Genomic DNA, 24,075 nt, shown 5'->3' on the forward strand with positions numbered 1-24,075 from the left:
GCCTTTAGCCTTGGTTGTGCCCAACCCATAGTACATCTCACAGAAGGTGAAATTCTCAAGGGACTCTCATCCCCACCACCTTCTCTAAAGAAATATGAGAAAGCAGTAAGGCCACCAGAGGTGGGAAGGAAGGGATATGCCCAAATGGGATGTTGCCAGAGCTTACTGCGAGATTGGGCATAAATCCAGTTGCTCTGTTCCTCAGTTTCTGGGTCTTGTTTTTGCTCCTCCCACTTTTTTCCTTCCTTTCCTCAGTGTCTGGAATGATAGCGGGGTACCTTGGATGTGGGCCCAGAATGTTGGCTTTATTTGTTTAAAGAGGTGTGCATGAGATGAGAAAATCAGATGAGACGCCATGATGAGAATTAACCTGTACTTGGTAGAAGACAAACGTGGCACCCTCCATGCTAAGGGTCAGAGACAAGAGAACTAACCAGAAGAGAGAAATGAGACTGTTAGATTATGTTCTGGCTATGCAGATGTAATAGTACCGTTTTTTTTGTGATCCCATTATCATTTGCAGCCCCCAAATTATAATGAATCCCACTAAAATACAACAAAATAATCTTATTGTCCGTTTTTACTTATAACATCCATAAACTCAGCCAATGAATATTTAACTTGGTAGGTGTTACCTTGACCTTGCAAACTCCTTGGGGGCAAATCTGAGGGTGGTACCATCTGTGTCCCATCCAGGCTGTGAAGTCTTTCTGTCCTTTACACTCTGTGTCTTCCGCTGTTGCTGAATGAATGAACCATTGAATGTGCAGTGCTGCCTGATCTTAATGTAATGACTTAAAGAAATTATTGGGCAGAACCATTGATCAAGGTGAGAAAAGATTAGGGTAAAAAGCAAAATCCATAGACATCAGAGGTGAACTGCTAGAAAAACTGTGCTGGGCATTTTCTCAACTGTCCACTATCATCCTTTTCCATTTCTCAGCACAGAGAAGAGAAGATGGGGGAGGTTTCCAGGGAGAAGTATCAGATTCACGTTGAGATGGGCAGCTTTGTTAGAGCCAAAAAGACAGGCCCCAGGAAATGGGGCCCCAGGCAAGGCCTGAGGGCACTGAGGCATAGGCCAGTCTCTGCTGCTTGGGACTCAGAAGGAGAGGAGAAAGATTCATAACACCTATAAACTCCTAGGGGTTCTTTATTGTATCTTAGGGCTTGAAATTTCCAGCTTTCCTTTTTATTTTCATAACTTTTGTCCTAAACTAAGTGGGATCTTGTTTTAAAAGTAAACGTTCACTGCTATGAGTACTTTGTCATTTTGGTGAAGTGATTTATTTTTAGTAGAAAAACAGATTTATTCTGGTCTCTTGGTAACAAGACCAGTGGGAGCCCAGGTGACTCAATCACGTGTCCTGGGCCAGGCACCACCTGTTCCCAGGTGGAGGCCTACCCAAGGGACAGGGCAGGGTCCAGGAAAAAAACAGATGATATCCTGCTCCTGAGGGCAGAAAAAAGCCTTAAAAGCAAAGGTTACTTCCAGGAAATGCATTAGAACACTGGCCACCTGATGCCCCATAGTTGCTGTGGGTAGTGGGCCAGGGAAGAAGGAAGACTTCAGTTGTGTGCGTTCTGTGATAGAAATCACAGCTTTCTTCCAAGAGCTGGATGGACAGTTTGGGAAAGGGCATGATGCCTTAGTGGGATTTCCCCCAGAGAAAGGGACTTCCAGCATTAGGTTAACCAGCTCACCCAGCTTCCCCTGTGGCTGGAGATGGGGTATGAGGGCAGGTCACAGAGGCTGGCCATGAGCTGGGGCTTTATTCTGAGGGAAGTGGGGAGCTGGTGGAGGATCCTCAGCTGGGGAATGGCTCAGTCACATCTACACCTAGGAAGGATTCTTTATTCTAAGGGTTTGGAGAGGATGATGGGAAATGGAGCTAACCTTCCCGGGTTTCCGTGTTCTTCCTCCAGTTAACCTCAGATGGCATTTAAGAATACACTCTATGCCCTAGGCTCCACACGGGGCACTTTTCTTTCCGGCATCCTGTGATAGATGTGAAATTCTCCCTGTTTTGCATGTCAGGAGACAGGGGTTCAGGGAGAGCAGGTCATGGCCACAGACTTACTGCTAGTGTGAACCCAGTCCTTGAACCTGTAGTCCATGAACCCAGGTCACTATGAGAAGCACATGGTGATCTGTTAGACCTCATGCCTCAAAGGCAGGTTCAGGCCCTGTTGTGGGGAAAAGAGGACAGAACACTGAGGCCTTATAGACAAGAGGTCTGCCATAAATGTCTCCTTGGGAATCATGTGCCAAGCTCTTTGCTGAGGAATGGATCACAACATGGGGGTGGGTGGGAGGAGGTCTTTGATTCCCTTAGGCTGGTGAGAGGGCACTGGGGCCCTGAACAGATAGGAGGGCAGGGGGATAGCTCTAAGAAGCAAGCAGTCTCTCCAATCTGATTGAGCTGGATTGCATATCAGACACTGCATTCTTACATAGAATGAACTGCTTATTTGGGGTGGTTTGAAGGGAGTTGGTTGGAGAGGATGTGGGGCAGTTAAAGCCTTCCCAAGTCAGTCCTGCACACCATGGACAAGATGTCATCTGGGTTCTAGCTGAGAACTAAATCCTAGGAAGGGAAGAACCAAACTAAGTGGCTGGTTCCCACCTGCTGTGGGGTAACCCTTCTCCTGGCCTCATCCTCCCTTCAGGCCTGGAGATATCAGGGCCCGGAGATCCTGATTCTGTTTGGGGTCAACCACCAGCAGCCTCTGTGGTTGGATAAGCCCACGGTGTTCTCTGGCTTTCTCAATGTATCCTCGGAAGCTGCTGGATGGATGACCACTCAGGCTGATGGAGCTCTAACTCTGGTCCTGTAATTCACAGCTAGCTCAGGGTATGATGTCAAGCCAGTAACACTCTCAGCCTGGAGATTGCACTGCTGGCTAGAGAGGTCAGAGGAACTGCAGAGATGAAGGCATGTAATCAGGGCCTCTGCTAATTATATCCCCCCAAACTCCCCTGGACAGCCCCAGTGCAGAGTCCTCTCCAGTCTGCTACCTCTTTTTCTGGGAGGCATTCTTGGCCCTCTTCCCTGGTGCGCCCCCAGGGCGCTGTGGCTCCTCTCTTCTGACGGTGTGTTTGACTCAGGTTGCCAGGCAATCGGGATGGGGCTATCCTGCCCTCCCTGCTGGCGGGCAGTTATTCCATACCGAGGACCTTTGGTGAGGACAGCAGAACAGGTGACAGCTCCCAGGTACCCCTACTCCAGGATACTTCTTTCTGCAGCCAGGTGGGTGTGTGGTAAGCAGAGAGGGCTGGGAAAGGACTGGCACCAACAGGGGTGTGCAGTCACCCCACCAGACCAGCCCCAGCTCCTGCTCCAGCACCATCACTTACTGGTGCTCCTAAGCCCTGCACTTCTGCCCCAGCCCCACTTCTCACTCTCTGGGTGGTGCTGGGATATAACAGGACCACCCTGTGCTCATTTTTCTCATCAGACAGCAGGGCAATCCTTACCTTGTTGAGGTTGCATGAAGATCTAAGACATCAGTACATGGCGCACGGTGAATGCTCAAGTGATAGGTAATTTTGTTAATGAAACAGTGACAGCAATCTCCCCCTTTTATAGATGAATGAGAGAGAAGTAGGGTGGAGGTTTTGAGAATCACCCATTGGTCCTCTTGTGTAGTGAGCTGCATAGCCTACATCCTTGTGATCTGATGAGTGGAGCTGTGTACCCGTTTTATAAACAAAGAAAGTGCGTCTCGAAGAAGGAAAGGCTTTAGCACAGATTGCAGGACCCAGAACGGTTACTGCTAACTGGAAGGAGCTCCCAGGCCTCTGACTCCCTGGTTGGCATTTTTCCACTGCCCGTCCCAGCAGAATTGGGACAGATTCACCTAGCCTTGCTCTGCTGGGCCCCCACAGCTGCTCCCAGGAAGAGCACCTCATCTTCACGGCTCTGCAACTTCCCCAAGGACAAGGAGTGCAGCCTGGGTAGACCACAGGGGCTGAGGCTTTGCCATGTTGTGATTAGAACAGTGCTTGGTGAGGTAGGCAGGTGATAAATCTCAGCCAGTGTTAATGTGACTATTAAAGCACACAAGCAAGGCTGTGGGTGTGGTCTGCTGGGGGAGTCAGGGAAGGCTTCCCAGAGGAGGTTTTGCATAGTGAGAGGGAATTCATAGGCACACAAGGGAGGCATCTTGAGCGGAGGGCCCAACTATGCCAAGGTTGGGGGCTGGGAGGGGCTTGGAGCTTCTGGGGGAATTGGGTGTAGTTCAAGGTGACTGGACTCTGGCGTAGGTGTGGGAGGTGAGGTCGTGAGCATAGTTAGAAAAAATCACTGAACCTGGAGAAGTGGGCAGGTTCAGGCCTCAGAGAATCTTGCTTCTACACACAGGGTCTATGTCTTCCCTGCAGGCAGTGGGGACCCCCGGGTGGTTTTGACCAAGGAGGGACATGCTCATGGATTAGAAGACAAAGATGAATATGGCCTGATTGGAGGCAAGAGATGCAGGCAGCCTGAGCCAGGCCATGCAGGGAACAGTCAGAGAATGGAACACAGAGGAGGGTTTGTGAGCCTGAGCTTCCAGCTCTGAGATTTAGACCTCTGGGTACATAGATTTTATTGGTTCTTTCTCTATGTGGTGAAAACTTTGGGGCAATGAAGGGCTGTAGGGGAGGGGCTCCTGTCCTTCTCTACAAGGCCACACTGTACTCAGATGTACCCAAACTGGCCTCCTTGAACTCCTCTGTCCTTCCTGCCTCCACAATGCCCTGGGTCCCCTGACTGCTTCTGTCCGCCAAAGGGTTGCTCCAGGGCTGCTGGCTGCCCTTCCAGACTCTTCTCCTCTGCCACCTGCTCAGGTTGGTTATTAGATAACTGTACCCCTAGCCTCCTGGTCTTTGGGTATGTGAACTTGCCTGCCTCTCTGGTCATTGGGTGCGTGAGCTCCCCTGGTCCTTTGTGCGGCCTCTTATCACTCCTTCCCTTTCTGGGTTCCTTTTCCAAGAGATGCTTGACCCACTGTCTTTGCTTTCTCCCATGGATTCCCTTGCTCTTCTCTGATGAATTCTAGCTCCCCAATAAGCTTAGGGGCCTGTGAAAACTTGAGGGAGGGCAGCATTATATAAGGGAGAGCCCCTCTCCCTGACTTGGAGACAGAAACCCAACCTCAAGTGGCTGCACAAAAAGTGAATGGCAAGAGCCAGGGAGCGAGAGTAGAGGCAGGGGACTGCCATCCTGAACCCAGCCCTAGACCAGAGAGGGCATCCTGTTCAGGTTAGTTGATGCAGTCCCCCGCCCGTGGGTCAGCTCATGGTCTGTTCTCAAGGACTGAAACCTCACCCTGCAAAGCCCTGGTGACCCCTGCTCCCTGTCCCTCCTGTCTTCTGCTCAGGCAGTGCCCATGCATGTTAGTAAGCACCCAGCTGGGTATTCCTTTGTCAGTGTGGCTAGTGAGTGAAGAATATCCTAATTGTCAGTAATCAAGCACATTTTAGTCACTGCCCATGGCCCCTCTGAGCAGTGCCAGATTAATCGTCTGAGGTCACAGTGGGTAAGGAGACCCGTCCCCTTGCTTGGTGCTCAGCAGAGGTGTCACCTTGCCTGGAGTTGCTGGCCTGGAGAAAAATAGACCCCGAAGCTGGCCACAAGCAGCTCAATGCAGCTTTGACCATTTGAACCCCTTCTGGTTCCTCCATTGCCCCTACCCCTGGGGCAGAGGCAGGACCAAGAGACCCATCCCTGGTTCAGGACTGAAGAGCTGTGATGGTGGCCTCCACACGAGAGACAGGTCCCACTGAGGATTGTGTGCTACTTCGGAGACGTGGAGAAAACGTTCTGTTCTGACCCTGTTGATGAGCAGGGAGTAAACACTGTGCAGAAGAGATTAAGTGAAGCATTTAGAACAAGTGTTTCTTGTTTCCCCATCCAGTGAAGGGAGAGGGCTAGGAGGACAGAACGGGGAAGGGAGAGCCATGGAAGCGCTGAGATGGGGAAGGGACGTGCTCTCACCAGACACAGATGGACCTAGGTGTGCCAGTCACAGGGCTTGTGGGCCAGCACTGGTGCCTTGGGAAAACCAGGGTGGTTTGCAGCTCTGGGCAGCAGTGCCGTGCATCCCAGGTTCTGTCCAAATAGAATGAAGGGCTGGAGGTTCCCGTGGAGGCACTGGTGTGTGCTGGGTACAGGAGTGAGGGGACCCATTCTGTGTTCGGGTCGAGGACAAGGTGAGGAACCAGGGCTGTGGCTGCTGCTGTGAGGAGGGTTGAGGACCGCCAGCCAGGTAGAGCTGGAGTGGAGAGAAAGGCTCTTACCTTGTCCTGGGGAATGAGAGAGGACGTTCAGCAGCACCAGTGCTCCAGTGCTGGGCTTCAAGGAGCAGACGCAGTTTTTCCCCTCCCTCCCAGAGTCAGGTTGGCTCTGCCCCACTGGGACCCTGCAGTTCCCAGCTCGGGCGGCTGTGAGTAGGGTCAAGTCTTGGGACCAGGAGATCTTTGTTTAGTTCTGCTCTTCTCTGAGTAGAGAGCACCTCTGAGAAGGTTTCTTTTTAGGGAGAAAAAAGGCTCCTCCCAAATTAGTCAATTTTTATGATTGAATACCTGTAGCACCAGGACCCAGCAGTTCTCTGATTCCAGTTAAGTCTCCCCTCCCCTCCCCCACATCCAGCCAAAGCACTGCGGCTGCTGCCCAGATCGGAAGATAATACAGTCCTGAAAAAGTGCCCAGCTAACCTCCCACCTTGGTTCTCTCGCATTTACGTCAGAAGAGGGCAGAGCCCAGCTCTCTCCTGCCTCCATCATGCAGCAGAAGGGCCACTCAACCAGTGTTCTGGTCTGGAGAGCTCGTCCATCCACCTCAGCTTGGGGAGGGCTGGATGTGATGTGCAAGAACTGTGCAGAGCAGTGTGCAAATGCACGATGTAGTCGACACAACAGGGGCCCGGCTTTGCCCCCATCCCCCCCAGCCTCTGTCCCAGGCCATCTTTTAGCTTCTGCCTTGAGGCAGAGAGACCCATGAGATTCTGCTGCAGGCGACCAAGCCACCTCACCACTATAGGGGAGGAAGCAGAGACTGAGTGAAGAGTAGAGGTGGTGTCTCTTAGGAACGTGTAAATGTGAGTGCGGCAGATGCGACCTCAGGTGATGCAGAATGAGTCATGCCCTTGCATAGCACTCCCCTTGAATGCACATGGAAACTGAGGCTTGCCTCTGGCCAGTATGGTATGGCAGAGGTGATGGGTGTCCCTCCCATGGTTATTTCTGCAGAAGACCCCTCTTGCTGGCCTTGAAGACATGAGCCGCCATGTGTGAGAAGCCCTGTGAGGGGTCATGTGGCAGAGAACTATGGGTGGCCTCTAGGAAATAAGAGTGGCCTCTGGCTGGCAGCCCCACCAAATTGGAACAAGCCACAAGGAACTGAATTCTGTCAACAATCACAGGAGCTTGGAAGAGGATGCCAAGCCCCAGAAGGAAGTGTAGCCTTGCTGATACCATGATTACAACCTTGTGAGTCCCTGAGCAGAGGACCCAGCTAAACCATGCCCAGACTCCTGCCCACAGAAACTGTGAGATAATCAGCGTGTGTTACTTTAAGCCGCTAAGGTTGTGGTGTTTATTACACAATAACCAATAACTAATACAGATGGGGTGAAGATTTTCCAGGGAAGAGACACCTTAGCGATGCCTTTGTTTTGCAGACAAGGAGTTAGAGCATCTAGGAAGGGGCCAGGACCTGCCCCAGGTTAAGCAGCTGGCTGAGGCCACCCAAAGCAGATGAGAGGGAGGCCCCTGGGAGTGGGGTCCTGTTTCCTGCTCTGCTCTTGCTCTTTCTTCAAGTGGCCTTGAACAAGCCCTCTTGCTCCCTGGGCCCCCAGTTTTCCTGTCACATGCTGCATCATGTCACATGTCAGGACTGGATCAGACTTTTATCTAGCTGCTTTTTTGCCATGACTTGGTATTTTGCGGCCACTCAGATCTGTATTCCTTCTAGAACCCAGGCTTTTGTGCCTTAGTGCAGTTTACTCTGTGCTGCTCCTTGGCACTTCCTGTGTTGCGTGTTTCTACTGGGACTTTAGGAGGCTGGATCTCCTTGTCCTGAGCACACTTTGGAAAGCCTTATGGGCTCAGAGAAACCTCTGAAGTGGAGATCTGACTGTGAACCAGGAGAGATCCTGTCTGACCATGACCCTCGTGCTCTATGATTCTGGGCAGGTAGCCCCCTTCTCTGACCTCACATCTCCTCAGCTCAGTGAGGGACTTGAGCAAGATTAAATCTAGAATCCTTGATGACTCATGCCACTTCTGGTGCAGCTTTTGAGAGGGCTTCTTAGGGAACCAGAGCTTGTGGGATGGGGACTGGGTGAGCCTGGCTACCATCTCCTTGTCCTGGTCCCCAGGCGTCCAAGTCCAGAGGGCAGACCTCAGTATTGACTCAGGTCCCGCTGTTCCCTCCCTCCAGCCTGGTCCTCTGGCCACCCCAGTGCCTGGCCAGCAGTTGTCCCTGATTCACAAGGGCTGGAGACACAGTGCACCTCTACCTGCTGGGTGGTCCTGTGCCCACTCCCAGGCCTAGGGTCCTGGAGATCTAGAAGCCTTCTCTACCTCCATAACAATGATCCCCATCTCTCAACTTCACCAGGAAGGCCATCCCCGCTCCCCAAGTGAATTGTGAGCAGGTGACCTTGAGTCACCTCCTGAGAGTAGGAGGAGGCTTCTTTCTTTTGACATAAGGGGGAGTCTGCATGTCCAGTCTTCCGCCTACAGCTGGCTCTAGAGGTGCAGGGGCTGGGATTGTGCCTGGTTGCCCCCTTGTCAAAGCAACAAGGCGAGCAGCAGTGGGCAGGCTATGTGAGAGTATACACAGGAGAGAAGAAGCCATGGCCAATGGGAGTGCCAAGAACAGTTCCCTCTGCTCATGGAGACCTCAGAGACCACACCTGTGGATGTCCAGCCCAGGGGCTTCTCAAGGGGGCTGGAGATCCAGGAAGGTTCCCTGCCTACATTAGCCTGCACTCTGAACTGCCACCTTCCATCTGCCTAAACAAGGTTGCTCTCTTGGCCAGACCGTAGCAGTGCCGTCACGGATGGGTGCTGGGGGTCCATTGTCACAGGACCACTCTCATTAGTCCTCAGCTGACAACCTGTGAAACACACGCCATGCCTCTCAGCACTGCCTGCCCGTTCTCACTACCCCACCCTTCTCTCCCTGTTAGTGAGGCTTTTACCATCAACAACACCAGCAATATGCTTCAGGAAGAAAGGATAAACATGAGCATGTATACTACTTTGCCAAACTCCATGCTGTGGATGGGCCAAGAGTTCCTATCAGTTAAATAAACTACCAAATTGCATTAACACCAGCCTTGTCAAAAAATCAGCTGCTGGTGGGAATTTAGCATGTGCTCTCTCCTTCTCTCAAACAAACATACATATCCTCACTATGAATTCATTTTTCATAGCACCTCTGCTGCTGCTCGGGCATGTGGACATGACTGGCCTGTGTAGGGTCTTAATGGAGTTAGGCTGAGTTTCAGGCTGTTCTGCCTACCCCACCCTGGCTCTCCAGGGAAGCCATGCCAGAGGGTAACTGTGTGTGCTGTGTGGGGGCTGTAGCTGGCACTCAAAGCTAGCAGGTACTGGTGCTGCCGTTGGGACCTGGAGGGGAGACCCTGCACCTTTTTGAAGCTGATAGGAGTGTTTGAGATGCATCAGTGAGGCAGAGAAGGTCCTGACAGCAGGTGCACTAGTTGTGGTCGGGACCAGCTCTGCAGTCCACACAAGCTGTATGGTCAGGTCTCAGGTGGTTGTCAAGAGGTCCTGCAGATGCTGTCTTGACAAGGTTCTTAGTTTCACAGCTAAGTCACCAGAAGGATTGGAGAGTTCCCACACACACTGCAGGATTGACCATGCTGGATTGACCATGGCACCTGCTGGATGGACCATGTGTGTGTGTGTCTCTGTGTATGTATTTGCATGCATCTCGGTGCATGTGCACATGTCGTGGTTACACATGGGCTCTGCCCACTGAGCTGATCTGTCCAGGATTGCTCAGCCTCCTGGCCCATGGTTAGAAGGGTTCACAGCAGCTTCCCAGCTAGGTTGTGGTTCTGTAGAAGACTAAGTTGATGCCAAATACACTTACATTCTGGTTTCTTAGGAAAGCATCATGTGGACCAGACTGTTTAATAAATCAGAACAAGCCATTTGCTGAATGTGCCAGGAATCTGAGAGTCATGGATGTGTGTGTGTATGTGCATAATTTTTTAAAAAATCACTATATTTTTTTCTTTAACTTTTTATTTTGACATAATTTTAGGCCTTTAGGAAAGTTGCAAGAATAGTACAAAGTCTTCCCATGTGTGTCTTTTACCCAGAATGTTAACTTTTTACTGCTCTCGTAGAATTCATAATATGAGAGACGAGGGTAGGCATTTCTGCCCACATTATACATATGAGGAAGCTAAGCCTCAGAGAGGATAGTAACTAACCCAAGCAAATAAGCGACAGAGCCAGGATTAAAATCCAGATCTCTCAGATTTTTAAGTGCATGTATGCATGAGTGTGCAGGTGTCCTCCTCTGCCCAAAGAACTTTCTTCCTTGTGTTGTGGGTCTGCTAGCAGTGAATTGTTTTGGCATTTGATTCCTTTTTTCACCTTCATTTTTATTTTTATTTATTTATTTTTAAATATTTCTAAATGTTTGTTTTGAGAGAGGGAGAGAGAGAGAGCACATGTACATAAGCGGGAGAGGGGCAGAGAGAGAGGGAGACAAAGAATCCCAAGCAGATTCCAAGCTGTCAGTGCAGAGCCCAGTGAGGCGCTCAATCTCATCAACTGTGAGATCATGAACTAAACTGAAATCAAGAGTCGGACACTTAACTGACTGAACCACCCAGGCATCCCTCACCTTTTTAAAAAGACTTTTGCTAGGTATAGAATTCTGTGTTGACAACATTTTTCTTTTAGTACTTCAAAAATGTCACTTCATTTTCTTACAGTTTGCATGTTTCTGACAAGGTAACAAAAATTCTTTTCTTCCATGTTTTGTTAGGTCTGTGATCCAACCTGTTGTTATTTTTATTTACAAAGCCAATGATCTTTTAAAGATGTTTTTCAGAGATGATATTTTGAAGCCCCAACATGGGGCTTGAACATACAACCCAAAAATCAAGAATTGCATGCTCTACCAACTAGCCAGCCAGGCACCCCAAACATTTTTAAATAATATGAAAGAAATATTACATATTTCACCGTTATTAATCATTTGTTGTGTTCATCATTCCTTTGTGTAGATCCACATTTCCATCTGGTGTCATTTCACTTTTTCCTGAGGACTTCCTTTAACATTTCTCATTGTGAGAATCTGTTGGTGATGAAATCTGTCAGTGTTTGAATGTTTGAAAAAGTCTTTATTTCATCTTTGTTTTTGACAATACATATCTGAAAGTTATTAACCTCGAGTTTTAGGTTAATAGTACTTTATGGATTTTGCTCCATTGTCTTCCTGCTTGCATTGTTTCTGAGGAGAAATTGCTGTCTTTTTATCTTTGTTTCTATGTACATAATGTGTCTTTTTTCCCTGGATGCTTTTGTGATTCTCTATCACTGATTCTGTGCAAATGGGTTATGATGTGCCTTGGTTTCTTTTATGTTTCCTTTGCCTGGGATTCATTGAACTTTTTGGATCTGTGTGTTTAAAGTTTTATTCAAGTTTCAAATATTTTTAGTGATTATTTCTTCAAATATTTTTCCCTGTCACCACTCCCATGCAACCAGTCCTTTGAGGACTTTAATTACATATATGTTAGTCCACTTGACATCATTCCACAGCTCACTGGGCTTCCAATCATTTATTTCTATTCTCTTTTTTTCTCTTTGTTTCATTTTAAATATCACTGTGTCTTTAAATTCATTGATCTTTTCTTCTGCAGTTAATCTGGGATTAATCTCTTGTTAATCCCATCCAGTGTATCCAGAAGTTTGATTTATGTCTTTTTAAATGTCTTCCACATCTCTGTTTAACTTTTTGAACATATGAAATGGAGTTATAAAAATTCTTTAATGTCTTTGCTGATTTGTCAAACTGTGTCAGTTTGGGGCTGATTTTCATTGTTTTTTTCCTCCTCATTAAGGATCTATTTTATTGGTTCTTTGCATGTCTAGTTATTTTTTATTGGGTGGTAGACATTTTGAATTTTGCCATGTTGTGTGTTGGATAGTTTTCGTATTCCTTTAAGTATTCTTAAGATTTGTTAGCTGGGACTGAAGTGGTGCTTAGTCTGGTGCTAATTACCACCCACTATGGAGGTGTTCTTTGCATGCCTGGTAATTTTTTTCTTGAATGCTAGATATTGTGAGTTTTGCATGGTATGTATTGGATAGTTTTTGTGTTCCTATAAATATCCTTAAGATTTGTTAACTGGGATTGGAGTGGCGCTCACTAGAGTGGGGCTAATTATTGCCCACTACTGAAGCACAGCCCAGTGTCCCACAAATGATGAGGCTTTCTACTCTGACTGGTAGGAACAGGCACTATCCCCAGGTCTGTGTGGGTGCCAAACAGTTTCCTTTAATCCATATGGGTGGCTCTTTCCCTAGTCTTGGTAGTTTCCTTACACACATTTGCTGATGCATCATCAGCTGAATACTGAGAATGTTCTGGAGTTCCCTCTCTCTCTCCCTCTCTCCCTCTCTCTCAGTGTGTGTGTGTGTGTGTGTGTGTGTGTGTGTGTGTGTGTATCTCCCTCCTCTCCAGCACTGTGTCCTGTGAACTCTAGCTGCATTGTTTTCTCTGGACTCTAAGCCCTGTCTCCTCAACTCAGGGAGTCCACCTGGCTCCACCCTCCATGTGCTATGGCCCAGAATATCCTCAGAGCAACAATTTGAGTTGTGGGGTTCACATACTTTGTTTTGTGTCTCTTAGGGTTTACTGTCCTTTATTGCTTACTATACAGTGTCTTGAAAATCATTGTTTCATATATTTTGTATGCATTTTAGTTGTTTCAAGTGAGAGTATAAATCTGGTCCCTGTTATTCCATCTTGGTCATAAGCTTAAGTCCTGGACCTTGGTTTTTCATTTAATCATTTATTTGTAGGAAACACTGGTCTGGGCCCATGACTATGAACGGTGACTTGGGTAGGGGGTGTTATTGGGGCTGGTTAGCATCTTTGATTTTCATCAGTGATGGTCAGCCAGTTGATTATATAAGTATGTAAATTTCTGCCTCATGATTTCTGCCCTCCAGACTCTTTTCAAGAACTTTATGCTGCCCAGCTCTTATAAAAAGCTCAGTATTGGGGTGCCTGGGTGGCTCAGTCGGTTAAGCATCAGATTCTTGATTTTGGCTCAGGTCATGATCTCACAGTTCATGGAATTGAGCCTCACATTGGTCTCTGCCAATGTGGAGCAGCGTGGAGCCTGCTTGAGATTCTCTCTCTCTGCCCCTCCCTCTCTTGTGTACATGCTTTCTCTCTAAATCAATGAACATTTTTTATTCTTAAAAAAGCTCAGTATTAGCAACTAGTTTGTTTTTTCTCGTGAGTGCTGTGAATCTTACAGTTGGTCATGATTTTGGTTTTGGTTTTGGGTGTTTTTTGTTTTTTGGTTTGTTTTTTTTGTTGTTGTTTTTTTGTTTGCTTGCTAGTTTTTGCTTTGACTGCCAGGGAGCTCAGATAATTTCTTAGTCTCACTTCCTGGCTGTGGTAAGATATCATAAGATGTATTTCTGTAAACAAATTCTTTACTCCAGCCTTCTCTTTTTAGCTTGCTTATTTTTTGCCTTATATCTCTCTCAGAATTCTTAGTTAGAAACAAGAGACATCTGCTCTCACTATCCAGCTGATTTCAGCAAAGCCAACAGTAAATGTATTAGAGCAATGATTGGGAAGTTCAGAATCTCTGGGAGGGTCAGAGAGCTAGGCCCAGAGCACCAGCCTGAGTCACACCAGGACTGGTCCAGGGGGAAACACGGTTCCTGTGCTGGATACGGGCAAGAGCTCTTGCTCAAACCCACATCAGGGCTACCTCTGTATGCAGACCCAGAGGGGGTCTCAGCTCCCCCTAGATTCATGTTGGTCATTTTTGGTGGAGTCTCATGTTAGGGTCCAATGGGAGAGCCTAGGGCATATGTCTATAACATGGCTGCAAGAGAGGCTCCTATACTGGGGGGGGGGATGGCTTTGGACCTTCTCAAACATAGGAGGGGTATTCAAAAAGATTGGGAGGCTATTCAGTATTGCTATTGATACATAGCTATGATATCCTAATATTATTTTAAACAGTTATATTTTCAAAAGTAACCAGTAATCCTTCAGGAGGAAAAAAGGTGGGGGTGGTTAACCCCAGCTGTCATAAATGCAGGCACTCCTTGTATGTAACCAGTCATGTGCCAGACAGCACAGCCTCTCCCTCCATGCCAGCACACCCTCACTGGCTCCAGGGCCCCTTGCCCCTCCTTACAGAGTAGACAGCCGGAGCACAGCCCCATTTTGGGCTCTCAGGGGCTCCAGGCCACTTGGGGGTGGTTGTGGGGATGGGATGAAATGTTTGAAGGTTGGCAAAGCCCAAGGGCCAGAGGGACTCTGGCCAAGCAGGAAAGGAGCCCGTGTTAGTGCTTTCATCCAGCTGTATTTCAGGCTTGGTAAGCATTTGTCACCAGCTCCAAAGTAGAAGCAGGCCTTCAAAACCATCTAGCCCGACCTCATTGGAATAGTGACCTCTTAGTCTACTGAGTGGCAGAGCTGAGATGTATGTTGGTAGGGGAGGGAGGCAGTGGATGACACCCTGTGGCCCCTGACTCAGAGTAGACTTCCCTAAGATCACTGGGTTTGCACAGAGGGGATAGGGATGGGTGGAGGACAGTGGGGAAAGTGAGAGGGTCAGGAACAGGTCAGGTTCCCAACTGGAGCATGAGGAAGGGCTTCAGCCAGACCAGCCCCTAGCACTGTCCTGCCGACCCCTCCTCCCAATTCCTCCTCCCTCCTCTGTCTGTCTTCCCTGGGTCCCTCAGTGAGGCCCAGGTGGCTGAGCATCCTTTGTCAGAGGGAATTAACACACTTAATTAAAGTGTCCAATGAAGAGCTTTGCATATTTCTTAATTACTGTCTGAGTCTTTGGGGGGACGGTTTGAAATGGGATTTTTCACATTTCCTCATTTAGCCTACAGTGAGCCAGCTGGCCCCTCAGGGCTCCAGTAGGAGCTGGCAAAGCCCTGGTCTGGAGCTGCCTTTGTGAACACAGGGTGCAGGATCGGGTGTGGAGTGGGAAGCCTGGTCCCCAGCCCTCCAGGCTTGTCAACCTTGCAGGAAGGATAGACCAGGCTTTTCTGTTTTGTAAAAATAGCACAGAAGGAAACAAGGATCAGACAGATGTAACTGGTGTCTCACCAGTTCCTCTCATCACCATAGGGCCCAGGAGCTGTGCATCTCATGGTCAGGACAAAATGGGGGACCTTATGGGCAGGGGGATTCAAGGGAATAGTGGAGTCCTCTCCCCAGGCCCCTGCAGAGCAGGGACAGTGGCCCAGATGGCCTTGCCTCCTTCCTAGCTGCAGGGCAAGGACTGCGCCCTTTAGCAGTCAGGCCCTTCCCAGCATTCATACAGCTTTCCCCACTTGTGTTCTGGAAACTCAGCTGACAGAATATCTGAGTCAGCTGGGCCCACCCTAGGAACAGGTTATTATTGGCCTCAGCCTTGGGGATGCAGATTTACCTTTTCAGTCCCGAGGACCACTTCTGACAGACAGCTGCAGACAGTCTCTGACCTGGGCCCGGCAGTGAGCCAAGGATGCAGAAGCCCTTTCCCTGGCGTGGGGACTGCTGTCCTAAAAACACAGGTATCAAAGAGATGGGTCTGCCAGGGTGGCCTAGAAATGGCAGGGGCTTCTTCCAGGTCTTTCCTGCCTCCCACTCTGGGCCTAGCTCTGTGAACCCAGGGAAGATCAGGCAGAACCCCACTGTCTGTCCAGCAGTGTCCTGTAGCTTGTGTGGGCAGTAAATGTGAATGGTGACCTAGAAAAGATTATGGGCCAAGGTTCTGGCTTAATTCGCGAGAAGGCTACCGTGGGGGTGGTTCATGCTCTTCCAGGTCTTTCCAGACCTTCCAAATTCTCCAGCTAATTTCTTTTCCTCTGCCTCATGTTCTGCCCCATTTCTGGCCCTCACGGAATCTCTCCACCACACCCACATCTACCATGGACATGACAGGGAGGAGAGGGGTCCTTCATGGAGGAAGACAGTGTTAGACCAAGAGTCTGGGGGCTTATGGCCCACTCAACTATCATTCAGCCTGGGCACAAGCCAAACCCAGGAGTTCTCATAGGCACTGACCCCAGAGCCCTGGGAGACTTTGGCTTAATGTGGCAGCTCTATGCTCACGTCTCTAGCTCCATCCAGTCCCTCCCCTGGGGACTCTGTTGCCCCTGATGCCTCGTCCCCATCAATCAAGACCCAGCCCAAATGGCCACCTCCTTTAGGAGACCACTGCAGTTCTCCAGCAGAGTGGCCTTGCCTTTTCCTCGGCTCTCAGTAGCCCCTCCCAGGTTACTTCGTACTTTAGGTATTTGCACCTGAATGGCTCCACCACTGGAGCAAAGCTGCTGGGAAAAGCAGGGGTTCATCTGTTTTCTCGCTGTGAATTCTGTGCCCAGCACGGGCCTGGCATAGAGTAAGCCCCCAGTGGGTGTTTGTTGACTGCATAGAGAGGCCTCTGCAGCTATCTAGAAGCCACCCAAATGTACAAAAAGCTATTTACTTGGATCGGCCACTGAGATGGGGACTGCAGCCCATGGGAGGCTGGCTGGTGGAGTGAGGTCCAGGTGGGTGCTAGTAGCTAATTTTGAAGGGCCAGCATCCAGTCTACACTGCACTGGTGGAATTTCCAGGGTGTATGGGACTGAGCTCATTTAGATAGGCTTGCAAAACTCCTGGGCCAGCAATCACACTCAGGTAAGAAAATCACTGTTTAATGATCATGGCAATAATGAAAAATAAGCTTAGATAATCATGGGATTGAAAAATTAGTATTAGTTCTTTTTTAATGGTTTCCTTTCTGAATTTAGAGCTGATATCTGTGCTTTGGCCTGACAGTTTTAAAGACCGCTTTTATGGATGACCTGAATCCAGGTGATTTTACTTACTTGGTGTTTGCTCCTCATCCAGTTTGCTTAGGGTTAAGGAATGGCTCCATCATCTGCTGGTCACAAAGCCAGGTGACAGGGAGGTATCCGGGGCTCTCCTCTGCATCTGACCAGTCACTAGGTCCCGCCACCCCCAGCTCTGTTTCTCTCCAGTGTCACTGCCTCTGTTTTAACTGAGATCTGCTGTCTGTCACTGGACTGCTGCCCCCGGTCTGGCCCCTGTGAGCCGTTCTGCCCAAAGCAGCATACGTTTTCTTCCTAAAGCACAGATCTCTTGCCTTCAAAGAGGTGGGTAGCCTGCCAAGGTGGCCTACTGCTGTATAACAAACCACCCCAAGACTTAGTGGCATATGAAATGTGAATGTTTGCTTTGCTCAGGAAACTATGGTTTGGGCAGATCCTGGCAGGGAAACTGTGTTTCTGTTTCACTGGGCATCAGTGGTTGGCTCCAAGGGTGAGGGCTGGAGTCATTGGAAGGCTCACTCACCCACAGGTCTGCTGCTGTCAGGTGGGTGTCTCTGTGGTCCTCCCTCATGTGGGCTGCCTTGGGTTTCCACACAGCATGGTGGCTGGTCCGAAGAGACAGCTTTCAGAGTGTGAGGGAGGGGAAGCGCTCCAGACAGAAGCTGTGCCACCTTTCCTAACCTAGCCTTGAGAGTCACAGGGACATTTCTGCCATAGTCACAGGCTCACCCGGCTTCACCCCTACACAGAGCATCGATGGTACATGGTAAAAAGAGCATGTGGGATGGGGAATATGTGGTGGGCCATCATGGAAGTTAGGAAGTGCCACACTTGTTCCCCCACCTGTCTACTTAAGACCCTTAAGGAATGGCCACCACCCTTGGGAGAGAATCCATGCTCCTTGGTGTGTTCCCTGCTCTTCTGGCCTTGCCTGTCTCTGCCTTCCCTTCGCTCCCTCCCTCTGTAGCTGGCCCCAGAGATGGATTTTGGTTTAAATCAACCCACTGGCCACATGGAACTTCCTTGAACAGGCAGTGGGTTCTTGAACTTCCTTGAACACTTACCCCTCTCCTCACACACTATTTGGGCTCCATTTTCTCTGTGACAAAGCTCAGATGTAGAGGCTCTGAATGTATCTACCCCATGGCTCCTGGACACACCTCCACTCCCCCTGGTAACCTGGCTTATTGCCTCCAGCCCCTTGTCATGAGCTTTCTGTCTCTGCCTCTGTGCCTTTGTTCACACTGTTCCCTCCACCTGGAACACCCACTCTCTCTCACCCTCACCCTTCCACAGCTGAGTGAATGCCCTGCCTCCTCCTTGTGGTCTCCCCGACTGCCCAGCCACCTGGGCCCCTCCCTGCCTTTTGTGATGTCCTGCAGTGTCTTATGTACAGTGTTGCACATGAGACATGACTGTGGTGTCAGATCTGGGTCTGTATGCCAGCTCTAGTGCTTGCCAGCTCTATGACCTTGGTGACAATAGCTCACTCGTTGGATTGGAATGAGGATAAAATGAGCGAACCCAGGTTAAGCACCCATTTCTTGTCTGGCACTAAGTAGAAGCCCAGTCATAGGGTTTCCTTCTTTCTAAAGCCTCTGGCAAATGCTCAGTAATGAATTTCCTCACCCTCATTTTGTTGAAAGATTGAAAATGCATCTCCCTGCTTAATAACATGGGACTAAACTACCAGAAGATGTTGCTGAGCCCTGAGCAGAGAGAAGAGCTCAGTAACAATACACCTGCTTATTTAATAGAATCCTGCCAGTGGAGCTGAATCTTTGTCCTCAGAAAAAGCTCTGCTGCTGCAGTGGTGTCCAAGAGCTGCAGTCAGAAGGCATATGGGGCAGTGTGACCTTGAGAACAGAGCTGCGAGGCAAGGGCAGTTCCCAGAGGCCGCAGGGGCCAGTGGAGAGCAGGAGCTGGTCGGATGCACAATGCTGCTGCCCCTCTCAGGCCGCCCCGGCTTTGGCCCAGTGGTAGTGCCCTGTCAGGTGATGGCTGCAGCTGTCTTGCCATCCTTTATGGGGAGACTGAGAGAACAGGATGGCCAAGGAGGTGGGTGGTGCAAGCTGTCCATTTTCAGGTTCCCATACCTTCCACCCAGGGCAGTTGTGGAGGATCTGAGCCATGTTATCCTGGCACCCGTGGACAGAGTATGGGTGGTCTTGGGGAAGCTCTGAGGCAGGGAAGGGTGGGGGAGCTTCTGCTCTGAGAAATGAGAAGGCAGACCTAGAGGAATAGTAAGAAATTATTCCCCTTTGCGGCAAATCAGTAATGAACCCCTCATTCAGTCCAGGCCTCATTTGGGGTTCTGGGCCTAGGTGTTCATGCCTGCTCACCCTCACATTCTGATCCCCTCCTTGTCCCCCTTACTTCCCAGTTTCTGACCTTCCAGATTGGGTCAAACATGGCCTCAGTGCAGAAAAGCCCACCCCCCCCCCCCCGCCCCACTCTGTCTGGTCCCAAGGAAAAGGGCTTGGTGGGGCCATTTCCAGAGTTCCATGACATCCATAGTGGTGGCAGCAATGACCTGGCAAAATCCTGAGACCCATTGTGACCCCAAGATGCTGAGGAGGGTCAGGGATAGGAGCTCATTCCCTGGTCAGACTACCTCAGCCTGGTCCCACTCGGTCTGACCCTGACAGCAAATGGCTGTCAATTCATTTCCCCTTGTATAAAATGAGGATGATGTGAGCACCTGTTTCAGAGTTGAGGCCCTCCCCCCCCAAAACCGTGTTAAGGGCTTCGTGCAGGGTTGCTGCAAGCACAGAACTCCTGAACACTTGAGGTAGGTAGGGGTCTGGTCTCTCTTGTTCACTCACTGTTATCAGATAAATCTGCACCTGGCACAGCTCCTGGCATGTGCCTGGAACACACTCGGTAGATACAGGAGGTATGTGCTATCATGGTTGTTGTGGGAACACTCAGAAAGACCGGCAGGACCCCACACCTAAACGTTCCTCCTGCACAGCCCCAATAAACAATTTGTTGTCTTGGGGCTTTCCTCCACCTGGAAGTCACCCTGCGAGCCGGTTCTAATCCACTGCCAATGGCTATTGTCTGGGGATGGGGTGGCTTGGCATTCGAAGCCCTTGCAGGGATTTCTAAGTTCTCAGCCCCTCCGAGGACCTCCTGCGGCACTAGTTACTTTTTGCCATTCCACAGCCTCTTCCCTGTGTGCTCAGCCGCCCCGGGGAAACACCCCTTGCAGGAAGAGAACTGTATCTTCCTGCCTTCTCTCCACCCTGCTCTCTGATGCTCGCCCCTCCCCTCCCCCCCAGGTGTGAGATGGGATGTGTCACTACCTAGGGAAGTCACTAGCGAGTGAGCCCCGGATCCCCGTCTTCCAGAGGAGGCAGTAACTTTCCACCATCTCTTGGAAAAGGAGGATGCTGTGTTGTCTTCGTTCTCTTTGATTTCATCTGCCTCTTGCTGGCTCAGGGTTTCACTCTGTGGTCCCCTTAGTATTTTGCAGCCAGGGCTTTCCATGGGGGAAGCCTCCACTTCTCGCCTACATGTGAAAGTTAAGGGGAGATTTAATGCAATTGGAAAGCACTTAACAGATTAATACCTAACAGTTGTCAAGTAAGATTAGAAGATATTGTGGGTGTGTTACTGCTCACCCCAGAGAGGTTCAGAATAGATATGTGGCTATTCTGATGCCAGCTCATACAGGACCTGGCACTACCAGGCAGAGCTGGCATCAGACCCCTGGTTTAAGGGCATGCCCCCAATAAGACTGCCCCACACTTGAGATGCCACCACGAGTGGACTCCCCCAGGACACCACACTTCTGATCAACAGGCTGCAAATTCGAGGGGCCCTCATGACCCTCCTCAGGTTCCATAATTTACCACAACAACTCACAGAACTCAGGAGTGTGTTCTACTTATAATTATAATTCTATTACAAAGGATCCAAATCAGAAATGGCCAAATGAAGAGACACGATGGGCAAGGTCAATCCAGTAGCCGTGGTAGTATTTTTTTAATCAGATATTCTGGAAATCGTCTCAATATCTCAGTTGCCTGCTGTCTGCTTCTACTTTTAAGCATTTCCTGTATGCCTGGATGGCACTTTTATTTAATTCTTACCACTGCCCTTTGAAGTCTTTGAGGTTATTATACCCATTTTAAAATACAGAACTGAGGTCCAGAGGAATGGTGACCACCTCAAAATGACAGGGCCAAACAGCAGCCCAGCTAGGATTGGAATTCAGCTAATCAGTTCTGAGTCAAAGATGGGGCCATCCCAGTTTGCCCCAAACAGTGTGTCAGATGTCCTTCCTGGCTAGAAGATGGTGGCCTTTCCCTTACAAATGTTGGCTGTTTGGAAGGTGGTTGCTCGTCTCTTCTGTGGTGTATGACTAAGGCTTCAAAACCAGAGAAGGACCCTTCTCAGAGGAGCCAAGTAGGGCTGCCTTGCTCCATCTGGGCAGTGACCAGCCACCCCAGCAGGCCCAGCCTTGTGGACATCCCATCCAAGAGTCAGGGAGAGGCAGGAGGGAGAACCTTCAGGTGCTGGCTCTTTTGCTTTCCCTATCAAGGTTGCCTGTGTCTAGCAGTCCAGAGCAGGAGGGCCTCTGAGCCAAGCTCAGCTGGGCCGGTCCCCCTCGGAGATTTCCAGGCCCGTGGCAGAGATTTGGTGGGACAGTGTAGACAAGCACTCCATGCTGGGCCTGACCCAACAGTTGTTCCTTCGTCACCCTTCCTCCCCTCCCAGATAATTAGAAATGCTGCCTGCGATAGGCATTTCTGCCACTGCCAGGCCCCAGGGGACCTGCACAGGGTTAGGTCAGAAGCCAAACCCCACACAGTTTGGGAAATTAGCATTTGTGGAATTCCCAAGAGATGGCCTGGGTTCTCTCAGCCATACTGGTAGGTGGCTCTTGTTTGGGGTTTACTGCCCCTTAGAGGGCATTTGCAAATATGGAAGGCGGTCCCGTCAGCATTTACCTGGTAAGATCCAATGATGCTAAACATTCTGTGAGGAGATAGACTGTCAGGCACACCCTACAAAAAAATAGTCCTGCCCTTGAGAGACACTGGGGGATAGCCCATTTACTTCCCCTGCACCCTGGTTCCTTGGAAAGCCACCTCCTTACTAGTCCCAGGCTGAGTGAATAGGGAAAAAAGAGTATGCCTCCCTCCCAGCCTGTGGCCAATGGCAAGGCAGTATTTCCAGGTGACCATGGGCCCATGCAAGAGGAGCATCTTCTCTTATGCACATACTTGCTCTGATTCTTCTATATGCTTCTTGCCTCACTTGCGCTCTTGGGGGTCAGGGAAGACCTGGATGCGGGTGGTGAGAATTCTCCAGACTGGGGAGGCCTCTTGCTTGGTGCTGGCAAGTATTCCCCCATAACCTACCCAGTGTAGACTTGGCCACCTCACCTTAGGGTCCATCTCCGAGGGTCTGGCTCCTGCTTCTGTTTCTGAATTTCATCCTTCCTCTAGGCTTTTTTGTTTCCTTATTTGTTTTTTTCACATGATATGTGTTTGGAGGATTCTAGTTTGCATGCCACAGCTGAACCCCTTTCTTCTTGTTGTTTTGCAGTCGGGAAGACGTCTCTGATCACACGGTTCATGTACGACAGCTTCGACAACACGTACCAGGTGAGGTCCTGGGTTCCCCTGCCTCCCCCACCATGTCCGCAGCCATGACAGCAACCTAGAGACTATGCTGGCCTCTCTCCAGGGCTTGCTAATGTTGGCCAAGAGCAGCATGGTCCTGGGTCCCCTGGGCATCCGTCTTGCCTTGGAGGAGCTTCCTACTTATGCACAAGCCCCAGCCCAGTAAAGACCCTGAGCCCTTCTGAAAATCCAAACCTTGGTAAAGGAAACATTTTCTAAAAACAGAGAGGACACATTTCAGTCTCTGTTCTCTTGCTCCCGGTGGGCAGGTCTAAACCATTATAGTGTGTGGTTACTTGGAGGGTCATCATGTAGAGGAGGATGGGTAGACAAGATGTAAAATGAGGGAGATGAAACTGAAAGCAGTAGGATAACTTGTTTCTCGAGCATGGTTATGTTTGCTGGACGCTTATGCACATGCACGTACACACACATGGTTGCTGAGGCAATTCCTTCTTGGAGAGGCTGGTGTGATGGGCTTGTACTGCTGTATGAGGACAAGAGACAGACAGAGTGATCTCTTGGCTCCTGTCTCTAGAGGGTGGGCTGAAGTCAACTGGTGGCCTAGAGATGGCCACAGGTGGCCCAAAGACTGAGCTCCTGGGGGGTAAGTAACATTTCATTGTCCTGGCATTACTGGTGAGTCAGGAGGTTTGTGCAAATGAAATGAATTTCCCTTGCAACTGTAGCTTTTTACAAAAGGCACCAACTTCAATCATTTCAAATATTTTTTAAGGAAAAAAAAAAGATACTTTCTTCCTTGACAAAGAGACAAATATTCTTCTAAACCAGTGGGTTCTGTAAGATACTAGTTCCAAGAGATTATTAGCTGGTGTTACTTGAGAAGAAAAGGTAGGGAGGGAAGGTCAGTGCTTGTACAAAGTTAAGGAGCACTGGTAAACAGAATTCAGTCAACTTTTCTACTGCAGGGCTTCTCAGGGCTTTTACTACATCAGTGTATGGTTTTGATTTGCTAACAGGAATATAGTGTACAGGATCTTCCGCACGTATTTGATCACAGAATCCTTTTGTTCCTGAGTCCTCAGAGGACAAGCACTTATAGAACAAACTAGGGAGTGCTATGCTAAGAGGCCCCCTTCCCTGGATTTACAGAGGATGCAGAGTATAGCTAACTGTGGATTACAGTTTCGTGTCTGCTCTGTAGTCTGTCTTCCTCTCTCAGGACCAATCGTCGTCTTTGCTGCAAATACAGCCCCTCTCTCTGCCTCCTCTAATTCCCTGTCTTTTTCTCTCATGTGTGTGAAGTACCAGATAACCAGTGGCCTTGGGAAGAGCTGATTGAAGGGTGAAAAGATGAGGCCCTGGGAGAGGGGCCCTGAGTACTCTGCACAACCCTGGGCACAGGCTATG

At 49.5% G+C, this 24,075-nt stretch overlaps 1 protein-coding gene across 1 annotated transcript in view; it reads left to right on the forward strand.

Annotated features, from left to right (window-relative positions):
* Positions 1–24,075, forward strand: part of RAB6B (RAB6B, member RAS oncogene family) — a 53,812-nt gene that overhangs the window by 5,273 nt on the left and 24,464 nt on the right. The window contains exon 2 of the mRNA XM_045503592.1: positions 22,628–22,686. Coding sequence (XP_045359548.1) covers positions 22,628–22,686 — 59 coding nt within the window. The remainder of the gene's footprint in view (positions 1–22,627; positions 22,687–24,075) is intronic.

Source organism: Leopardus geoffroyi, chromosome C2, assembly GCF_018350155.1.
Source record: "Leopardus geoffroyi isolate Oge1 chromosome C2, O.geoffroyi_Oge1_pat1.0, whole genome shotgun sequence".
Taxonomy (NCBI): Eukaryota; Metazoa; Chordata; class Mammalia; order Carnivora; family Felidae; genus Leopardus; species Leopardus geoffroyi.